This window comes from Solea solea, chromosome 14, assembly GCF_958295425.1.
Source record: "Solea solea chromosome 14, fSolSol10.1, whole genome shotgun sequence".
Lineage (NCBI taxonomy): Eukaryota > Metazoa > Chordata > Actinopteri > Pleuronectiformes > Soleidae > Solea > Solea solea.
This window is the reverse complement of record NC_081147.1, coordinates 3,370,096-3,381,363: the sequence shown is the minus strand read 5'-3', so window position 1 is coordinate 3,381,363 and position 11,268 is coordinate 3,370,096. Positions and strand designations below refer to the sequence as shown.

At 45.1% G+C, this 11,268-nt stretch overlaps 1 protein-coding gene across 1 annotated transcript in view; it reads left to right on the top strand.

Moving 5' to 3' along the window:
• The first annotated feature begins 4,409 nt into the window (after window positions 1-4,409).
• fat4 (FAT atypical cadherin 4) overlaps window positions 4,410-11,268 on the top strand; it is a 49,239-nt gene continuing 42,380 nt past the window's right edge. Inside the window, exons 1-4 of the mRNA XM_058650534.1 lie at window positions 4,410-4,432; window positions 4,781-4,985; window positions 9,503-9,764; window positions 10,334-10,684. Coding sequence (XP_058506517.1) covers window positions 4,410-4,432; window positions 4,781-4,985; window positions 9,503-9,764; window positions 10,334-10,684 — 841 coding nt within the window. The remainder of the gene's footprint in view (window positions 4,433-4,780; window positions 4,986-9,502; window positions 9,765-10,333; window positions 10,685-11,268) is intronic.

Here is an 11,268-nt window from a genome sequence, read left to right as displayed (position 1 = left end):
GTGGATGATGCAAAGTGGAACCGTTCAATCTCAGAGGCCGGGCGTAACGAGAGCTGGAAGTCGGCGCTTCCCTCGGCCCTTGACCCCGACTCGTCAGCAGCATCTAATGAGACATTTAATCATTTTGAAAATGATTGTTTCCTGCAGGAGACGCACCCTGCTCCAGTGTTTTTTTTCTTTCTTTTTTACGATCCGATGAGCTCAACGCTAACAGGCCAACTGTTGCATCAGTTGCACTCGGAGGTCGCTCCTCTGTTTTGGAGGAAAAGAAGCGTTTCTGTGCGCTAATGATGTGAGTTTTACCACAGCTTACTCAGAGGTTAGGTGGTGTTCAGGGGGGGGGGAGTGTTCAGGGGGGGGAGTGAGCATGCACTGAGTTACTCATCTGTAATGCAAACCATAGCTCGCTCAATTAATCAGATTCTCTACCGGTTATTAAAAACAACTGAGTCTGTAACTGACAAAATATGTGCGCAGCCTATGTGGAATTGTGCTGGAAGAATCCATCGCCTGCTCTTGCGCTGACTTTCCTCCCCCCCTCCCCGTCTGTGTGTCTGTCGAGCGTTTGGCTGAAGTCACCACAAAGTATGAGACGCTCCGTGTGGGAAACCGGTCAACTTTTTAGATCCAGGTGATGCTTTTCCCTTCAGGTTACTCTTGAGGTGAACGTCTGCACTTTGATGTCTGATGTGTGTTCTTTTATTTTTTTACTGGAGGAATGTGTTTGCGTAATAAGCCGCTGGTTTGAATTCCAGTTCAATTAAGTAGTGTTTAGTATGTTCTTCTCAAAGTCCAAAGACCTCATTGGAGATACTATGAGAGTGTAAATGACTCTATATGTTGGCCTTGTGATTAGAAATGAGCATATTTGAAAGACAGCTCAGAGAGTCAAGGTTGAGATGGAGTGGTCACATACAGAGGATGGAGCTGCAGGGCAGGAGGAACAGAAGAAGACCTCAGAGGAGGTTCATGGATGTTGTGAAGGAGGACGGAAGTTTGGAGAGTGTCCAGAGTTCTGATGACGACCAGCCCCAAAAACAACAGAGGTCAATGGCTCCACAGTCTACAGACTTAGATCTTAAGGGAAATGGTTCCACTGAAATATGTTTAGTATTCACAATAACTGGGACAGAATTTCATCGTAAACAAGTTGTTTTTTTGAATTCCATCCGCCGCCGTTATTTGGGTCACTGCAGAAATCCAAACTTGGATATCTCCAAAGATAGTGATGGTGTTGGTGAATGCTCGTTGGACAAAAACCTTCCCTCACGTGAGGTTTCCTCCTAATCGGCAGCACTCAGGAGCCACTTGGCGCGTGAATCATTCATCCCTCTCCATAAATAATAAAAACCCGGCCGGCCGCTTTGGCAGCAGCCTGCAACCTGAAGCAGTTAGTTGATGAAATGCAACCTTACTTTGTAAACTAATGTGTTTCACCTGCGTGGACGTCTGGCTCCGCCACAGACAGGTAGACGGAGTGAGAACCTGTCTCTCCTCCTGACCTCGCTTCCTCTTCCTCCACATGAAGCCCTTTGATAAACTCTGGCCCCGTGGGAGCGTTGGTAATGCAAAGTACAAGCGCGAAGCGTAATGATCTCTCAAAAGTGCACTTCTACCCTCATTAGCGCACTCCTCAGAAGTGGGCCGTGCATTATTTACACATCAAGGCGGGGGGGGGAGGGGGGATAAATATTCATCGTTTGTTGACTTTGCCCCGGTCCCTTGGCTCAGGCACAGGTCGGAGCGGAGGGCCCGCTATCACAGTGACTCCCGGGACATCATCTGTCTTGTTCTTGTGCAACTCATTAGAAATTAAGGTTTAAAAGTTAAGGGTTTGTCCCTTAAGTTTTTTGGTTCTGGGTCATTTTTTATTCTCTGGAAAGGAGTCGCTGCTACGAGGAGCTTCCTGCGTCTGGTTTGTCGGGACATGTGGAGTCAGGCTTTTCCTGTCACTGGCTGACATGAATAGGTCGTTGCGTCTGACCCCCTCTTACGACCTTGACGCCTATTGTCTTCACCACTGTTGCCTGCTGGGAAACTCCAGTTGCTGCGTCCATTGCCGACTTGACATCTTTCCCCCTCCTCCTCCTCCTGTTCTTGCATTCCATCTAATGACTGCGTAGCTGGATGTGTGTGTGTGTGCTTGGAGAGGCTGTGGGGGCATCTGACGAGGATGCCTGGCACGGGGAATTACCATAATCACTGTCAACATTAATGGGGGATCCGATCGCTGGAGAATTCAAACGAGGCTTTTTTCCATATTTATGGAGGCAAATAAACAGAGAGAGCGCGCGGCGAAATGTCTGTTATGATTCGAGCGCGAGTCGTGTTTACTGGCTTTGAAATGCATATTTTGGAGTGGATGAGGTGGAGTAGTAGGTTGTAGTCGCAGGACATGAGTGGAAACCTATTATTGCCAGTCTCACTCTCACTGTAGGTGCAGTGTTTCCACTTCACCATTGATGAGCATGTGCAACTCATTCAGCTGGACTTATTTCTAAACCTTATACTTTATTAATCCCCTTAGGGAAATTATTTCTCTGCATTTGACACATCCTAGAATTAGGAGCAGTGGGCTGCCACACTGAGTAGCGCTCGGGGAGCAATGGGGGTTGGGTACCTTGCTCAGGGGTACCCCAGCCCTTTTGACCTGGTGGGGACTTGAAGCGGCGACCCCTCGGTTACAAGCCAAGTTCCCAATATTCTTGTGCTTTTTTTGTATTTGTATTTGTATTTGTATTTGTATTTTATGCAGTTTAAACACTGGTGTGGTTTCACCACTGATGAGGCCTGGTTTAAGCTCAATGCTACTGCATGGGGTCGAGGAGGTCAGGGCTCCATCTCAGTTTCTATATGAGCCTGACTTAGTGCACTTAAAGAAGAAAGTGTTTCCACAGAGCTTCAGGTTTTCAGCTGCTTTTTAAAAGAGTGGACACAAGTTAGGCAGCGCCGCGTGAGCGGTGGAGCTTTCCAAAGTCTTGGTGCTACTACTCAGAAAGGAACAGTCTCCTTTGGTTTTATATTTTGTTTGGGGAACCACGAGGAGCCTCTGATCTGCTGACCTGAGATGAAGTCTTGGGGAGTAGAGGTGCAGCAGATCAGCCATGTATGAAGGAGCCTGAGTATTTAAAGCTCTAAAAGTAGCAACAAGGGCTTTAAAATGTACTGTAAAATGAACTGGGATGCTAAAATAGATGGGGAGAAACTGTGCTAAAGTCTAGCTGCAGAACTCTGGACAGTCTGCAGACGTCTGGTCAAGCTCCTTCTTATTGAGACAACTAAAAAGACTATTGTACTACCTACTACCTAGGATTGCTTCTAATTCAGCCTTTGACGCAAGAGATCTGAGTTGTGAAATGTGACGTAGGTGTAAGTAGCAGCTTCTGATTTGCTGTCTTGAACGCTTCATTAAGAATCAAAGACAACACCAAGATTTCGGTACCTATATTTTGCGTTTCCATTAGGAATAGTATCGAAACAACCGGCCCCAACTGTTCCATTTCGCTACCCTTCCCTCGGAGTATTAGAGAAATGGTACAGTACATACAAAAGGCTTATTTGAAGACCATTAATATCAAATTTATTATTTTAAAGTGCACATGTACCTCTTCAAAACCCTTAGTCGACCAAGAAACTCTGCTAAATGTCCACTCTGGACCTTTTAAAGCTAATTGCACAGTGTAATGGCGACAGAAAAATGATTTTTATATTGATCTCTAAGTCTTGCCTCTTTCCCACTGGGACGGACTTTTCACACACAAAAAAAATGGTGAATCAATCTGTGATATCTACACACAAGAAAGTACTTTTTGTTATACTGGCATATTTACAATGATGACTGAATAGGAACAGCGAAAGGATTATTGTGAGAGCCGGAGCTCGATGTTTGGTCAGAGATCCTTTGATTTTACTTCCAATTTCATGGCGACCGCTGCTGTGTCTGTGTTACGTGGGGCAAACTCCATCCACATGGGGGGTCTGTTGTCATTTTGGTCTCCAGTAATGTGTGTTTATTTAGGTTTAGAAGACATGAAAGTGGAAATCCCAGAGCGGCAGTCAGTTTTCTTTACTGTGGAAGAAAAAAAGGGGCCTTGAATTCATTTGCAAACTATACAGTTTCTATAAGCTCCAGCGATGCTCGGGTATATGAGGTCGACCATAGACGCACCACAGCACAGCGATCTGCGGCACCGACTCTGTTATTGCACGCTCGGCTACAGTTAGCCACCATCACGACAAACTAGAGCTACTGAGATTATATCACAGATTAAATCCCATTTTGAAGCTTCAAAATGTCAATTTTTGCTTATTTTAATCTTATATAGGCCGGAAAATGTAAGTGTTTTTGCTCATTTTCTTAAAGGATACTTAAAACTTTCAATATCTGGCAGTTATTTACAATTTACGGCATGTTAAAAGAGGGTATCAACAGGTATTAACAACAGATTTGGTTGATTTTGTTGAAATTTAAAATGACTTCATTATATAACTTCATTATAAGTTAATGTTGAGCGGTGGGCCGCATGGAATCAACCGGGGCACCAGTTTGTGTTCTTGTATCACCCGAATTTCCCTCATGTGGATCAAAAAAGGATCTTAACCTTAAACTTAACAAAAAGTGTGTGTAATTTCTGTGATTTGACCTTGAAGTGCTGGTATTTGATCTAAATAAACGACCTTTTGAGTCAAAACTAGACGACATTTAACAGTTTCTTCCCCTTTTAAGCCTCTGTGGGATCAGAGAATGCTAACTTTCCACTCATTTTCTGCTCCTTAACAGCTGTAGCAGGGCCCAGTTTGGCGGCGCTCTAACGGAAACTGTGGTGTTTACTCTTCCTCCTCCTCCTCTGCAGGTGGAAATCACGCTGCAGGACGTCAACGACAACCCGCCCATCTTCCCCAACGACATTCTCGACGTGACCATCGAGGAGAACGTCGGCGACGGCTTCAAGATAATGCAGCTAACAGCCACGGATGCAGATGAGGTGAAGCTTCTGTGTTTTTGTATGTCTCTGTGCCAGTTTTCCACTCCGCTGCTCTCAGAGAAGTCGACCCGGGAGCGATTTGAATTAAAAATATGCTCTTATGCTCTTTTTTTGTTCCCGCAGAGCAGGAATCTCTACACTATAGATTCAAATGTGTAAACGTGAAAAGTTATCATAAAAGAGTGAGGGAATGAGTAGAATCCATGTTTTCAACTACATTTCTTTTAAGATTGAATAGAATCCAGCAGAAAGTTGAACAAACCAGTCGAAATTGATGAGAAAAACACATTATTTATGCTAATGGTCATTTAATTACCATATTACCATAAGTTAATTAAAGAATCATCTGATAAAATATACACCTGCTTAAATCCAGGACAGATTAAGACATTAGATTGGAGCATTAGATTGTCTTTCCCGGCTGTAAACTGAGGTTTGTGTTGCTTTGTAAACCACTCGCTCCTCTGCACCAAACCCCATTGAGAAAACACACAATTTTACAAACCCAGCGCATTGGAATTGTCAATCCACTTCTCCCTTAATTCATAAATTCAAATTTGTTATCTGATAAATTCAGTGTCTAAAATCCTGTGTTTGGATTAACCTAAGTGACACAAACTTACCAAAGAAGGCAGTGGTCTACCAGCAGCCCCTGTGTCCCCATGAGCTAAAAACGCTCATTTTCTCTATGGGCTTTGGTGCAGGAGAGTGAGAACTTCAGTTTCCAAGTTTCTGGAGCTAAATATGTGTCTCAGTACTTCAAGAAAACATCTGAAGACATCACACTTTCAAATCAGAAGTGTCATTTTCTATCTCGTGTGTTGATGTAAGCTGAGACACACGCACTCATGCTGAGGCCGCTGGTGTCACACGGCTCACAGCTCGGTGGTCAGTGATTGATTCTGTTGCTGCTCCGTCCACAGTCCATAACGGTTCACGTTACATCACTAGCATCACACCGCATTAGTAAAGAGCTCCATCTTTCGCTGCTTTTTACACAGGACATTAAATCCTGCAGTGAGAAAAATGGCAGGCCCTGGCTCTGCATCCCCACCTTCTGCGGTCCCTCACCCACGCCAAAGAACTCAGAGAGAAGGATTAGACCGGAGGAGTACGCACTCACATTTGATGTTAACTTAGGAGGCCACAGCTGTTGCCTAAACCCCCGTCTCTGCGCTTTTTCCAATGTGAGAAAACTCGCACAGAACCGAAAACTGCAAATTGAGTGCAAATCTCAGACCTGGAGACGGGTCAGTCTCCACAGCGGAGGGATTTTCGGGACACGATTTAATTGTTTTAAGCACCGAACCCTCGAGCTTTGATCTTGAAAAGGTTTCACATATGGTATGAAAATCAAACGCTGCCGTCGGTCACTTTTTCCCCTCACAAAGCTGCGGTCTGTGAAGCGGAACTCGAGGCTCTCCCTTCTCCCTCTTGAAAATTAGACATTATTTTTATTTGCAGATACAAAATAAGGATGTCGATTTTTCCAAAATGACCACATCGAGGCCCAGATTCTGATGTTAATCACTTGAGTCTTTCAGGAACGACAGATTCTGGAGGGATGTTTACTCCCAAAATCTGCGGCGCTGCCATGAATAGGTTTGCAAAATAGAAGCCTGCGTTTCATTGCAGCTTTTACTCGGAGCCAGATACGAGTCTGTGCCCACATCCTTACGCAGGAAGCTTAAGCTGCGCTGACACCGATCGTACGGAACGTATTGGAGGGAGCCCACATGTGTGAGGCGGCGTGGAGCAGCCAAGACTGCAAGCTGTCAGCCAGCTGACGGGCCCTCGGATTCAGACATCACAGCGATCCCGTGCACTTTAGCAACGCTACATGTGGGATTCATGTAAAAGGAGGGATTCAAACGCTGTTTCCACGCATCCGGTTTTTTCGGCTGCAATTCCACCTGGCCCAAAAACGGGTAAAAATTGGGTCTTTTGTCCAAAGAAAATGTTTCTCGCCTCGTTTAAAAGAAATACTTGCGAGTCTGACCTGTTTTAGGAGCCACTTTATTAGGCACACCTGTTCAACTGCATAAGAATACAGTCGGCCGATCACATGGCATCCGAATGTGGAATCTGTCGCACACAATTTGTGCTCATTCCGCTGCATTTTCTGCTCTGTGACTGTAATGTAGATATTTTTTTTCCATCTGAATCCAACAAATAATACACAGTTTATATTCAACATGCTCAAATTTGCCATTGGCCACGTTCATGAGCCCCATATTTCACATCTGGGATATTGGGTTTAGTGAAAATTTGATTTGAGGCAAAATCGTTTTGACGTTAAAAAAGTTTGGGACGTGAAGCAAGCCTATCAAATCAGAAAGCATCTTTGAATGTATAATTTGAACGTTTTAACTCGGAAAAACTCGGCGAGAAGTCTCAGCGTTCCAAATTCTGGAGCAAAAATGGCAGAAAATAACCACAAATTCATGCAGAAAACGTCAAAACGTGCGTCCTGTACCTAATAAAGTGACTCACTTGTAATGGCTTGTTTTTTTCGGGAGTCTGTGTTGGGATTGGCTCGCTCGCCCTCTGCGTACAGGAAGCTCGCTCCCTCGCTCCCTCGCCTGTCTGCTTCACACCTCTCTCACTTCTCATAGGAACTGCGCGCTCCCAGAAAAAAAGCCCCACTCATCTGCTAAATGAGTTTCCGTCTGCTGCTGCAGTCTGGTACACTCTGCTCCCTGGAACGCTGCACTTTAATTGGTCGTCTCTCTCTCTCTCTCTCTCTCTCTTTCCTTCCCTAACAAGCCATTGTGTCTTTGGAGAGTTGTAAAAAGTCGTCCAACTCTTGGAGTGGAGGTCAAGAGGGCAACCGGTGTCGGTGTGCGAGTCTGCGCCGCTCGATGTTAATTACATATTTTAGTGGAACGACGGGGGCCAGAGGAGAAATGAGTGCATTAAAACAATGTGTGTGTAAATGCTTAACCATAATTTCATAAAGTGTGTGTGTGTTGGAGCGCAGACCCCCCCCCCTTAACCCCCTCCCACCCTTGCTTGGCTTTTGAACCCTATCAGAAAATTAATTGGCAAACCGCGGGTGTTGGGTTTCCGGACTGTGGCCCAGGTGGCTGATGGGATTGCCAGATCTGGAGCGTCTGATTGATGACAGCGGGGTCCTTAGATGAGATCGAAATTTTTGTGTACAACCTAGAAAATACAGTAGATTACACTCATTTTCATGTGCTGAAATACCCTGAGAACCCTGAAATGGGTTTTTCTTTGCCACTTGGGGCAGTATAAACAAGTAGTAAATACTAGGAACCTATTGTTACTTCTTGCGATTATTATTTTTATTATTCCGGTTCATTGTTTGTATTTTTTAAGAGAATTAACAGACATAGAAACTTGTTAGATGGAGGTCAAACGTGTAAAAATATGCAAAAGTGGCATAACGCTCAGTCCCGCGACTCTGTGGCGCCCCCAAAGGTTGCTCCTTGTAAAGTTTCTTCAGGACATTTTGGGGAATTTTCAACCTGACGAAAAGAAGTCGGCCGTATTGTAACTTCATGGCATTTTGTTTGTGTTTTAAGGTCAAAATCTGAAATTCTATTGATCAGCTTCACAGCATTTGATATAAAATGACATATTCAGTCTAATTTTATGACGTGACTGCCATCGTCCACCGTGAGAGTCCATGTGTTGATCCGCAGACACAGCAACAGATTCTCTCTCTCTACAGAAGCCTCGTCTTTGTCCTGACGGGATCAAAAAGCATCACAGACGAGAGTCTCTTAACCGATTGTAACCAGAGCCGCCTGTCGCTTCATCTCAGTGAATGGAAGCAAGCTTTTTTTTTTGAAGTCGCTGCTTCTTTTTTTTTTCCCGGGGGCAGAAGCCGCCGACAGCGAGACCGGTCGTCTGATCTCTCATTGTAGCACAAATATAAATGTCAGGCTCTGTCGACACAGTCATTCAGTCGTCATATCACTTTCAGGCGTCAGCCTTTCTCTAACCCCCCTCCGAAGCCTCGCTCTGCGGTGGTCACGTGGGACGTGTTCTCGTACCAGTGGAGCGGGGACTTTGTTAGCAATTTTTGATTTTATCGTTCTGTTATGTCATGTTCACCAATTCTGTGGCATAAATGTTTTTTCCCGCTATCTTGTCAAAAAAAGTAAAACATTTTGTAATATGTAAATATTTTGAACTTCCATTACTGAAATATATGGAGATAAGAGGTAAAAACACTGACTTTATTGATCCTTTAAGCGGGCAAAATTTATTCGATTTGTCGTCGCCGAGCCGTCCCCTTTATGCGCGGCGTCCCTGTGTGAAAGGTGAGGAGTGAAAGAGGTCCATTCATGCGAGATAATAAAAGGCGGTTTGATGTGGAAGGTGACGTGACATGAGAACATGTGCTGAGCAATCTGATTTCCCACCCGATGCAGACGCGGCTGCTTTGATGCTCGTCTTCGTGCTCTGAGAACGTTTGAGTGTGGAATGTAATTGGGTTTAAGGTAACAGTGTTTCCTTTAACGTTCTACTTCCCGTCTTTCCCTCAGGGTCCCAACGCTCTTGTGACGTACACCATCATCAGCGGGGCGGACGACAGCTTCCGCATCGACCCGGAGTCCGGCGATCTCATCGCCACCAAGAAGCTGGATCGGGAGCGGCGCTCGAAATACTCCCTCCTGGTGCGCGCCGACGACGGGAAGCAGTCGTCCGACATGAGGCTGAACATCACCGTGAAGGACATCAACGACCACACGCCCAAGTTCTCCCGCCCTACGTACTCATTTGATATTCCCGAAGACATGGCATCAGGTAGAGTCTGCTCGTGAAGGCTTTAGCGCTCAGTAGACTCTGTTAAGGTCATCAAGTCTTTGAGAGCAGCTTCTTTGTGTTGTTTTACAAGAATCATTTTTCCTTAAACTGTCTTTTAAACATAGAATTACGACTGTCAGAGATCTTCCAAATCCACTCAACGGGGAAAATTGAGGTTTTAATCAGTGGAGATGACAGTAACCGACATTTGATTTATGTGGAAATCTATCGGCAAGCGGCGGGATTTACAATAATACTGACAAAAATCTGGCAAAGCTCCGTAATCCCTTTCATTGTTTCAATAACAAGGCAGAGGGAAAGTAAGAAAAAGAAGTTTGGTAATATACAATAAATTTAAATTGAATTGAAATTAGCTTTTTCCTCGGGACATAAAACACCACCGGCTCCTATACAATGTTTTTTTTGTTATTTTAGCAATTGGCAACACAATCCCCGAGTCTCTGGTATTAATAAAGTCCCATAATAACCCCCTGCGGATACATTAAAGTCACTTTGTTCAGTAGGGCAGTTAAATCTAACTTCTCGTCTCTCCGTGTTACAACTCGCAGGCTCCATCGTGGCGGCGATCCTGGCCAGTGACTCTGACTCAGGGGTAAACGGTGAGGTCACGTACTCGCTGGAGGAGGACGACGAGGACGAGACGTTCCTCTTGAACCCGGTGACGGGCGTCTTCAACGTGACGCGCCCGCTGGACTACGAGACGCAGCAGTACTACATTCTCACAGCGAGGGCTCAGGACGGCGGAGGGCAGACCAGCACGGTCAGGGTGTACTTCAACGTGCTGGACGTCAACGACAACGTGCCCGTCTTCAACACCAGCGTGTACAGCACGTCCGTCTCTGAGAGTCTGCCGCCCGGGTCCAGTATCCTCACTGTCGGGGCCAGTGACGCCGATGATGGTACGTACATAAATCATCGTAAAGCTAAGGCTGCTGCCTGCAGACCACATGCAATACTGTAGCTAAGCCATAGCCACCAATGTTTTCAACTTTAAAACACGGAGGTAATGTAGATGGCAGGCGTATCCAGAGCAGATTGATGCCTTTTTTTAAAACAAAGATTGAGTAACGTAATTGTAGCCTATGTCGCTGTTTTAGCTTCAACTCAAAAATGAATCCAATCAGGAGCCGGATCTCCGCTAAAGAGGTGGTGATCTCTGCTCGTGACGTTATTCTTTTTTTATTCGGGAATAAATCGTCCTGAATCCTCACCAAACATGCTCATTAGAGGACCTTAAAATGATGGCACGCTAATAGCAGAAATGGACAGGAAGTTAGCCAAAAGATTATATTGCTTATATTAGCTTTAAAGTTGAGAAGATAAATTAAAGACATGTCAACCCATGGCCAAGAGGAAAGGAACTGGGCTTGTGACCGAAGTCCTGGACTGGGTCAAGGGCTGTGGTCCCCATGAGCAAGGCATTAATCGTCGTCCATTCTCTACTTATTTTTCTATTTTTGAACCTCCTTGCGGGTTTTAACGT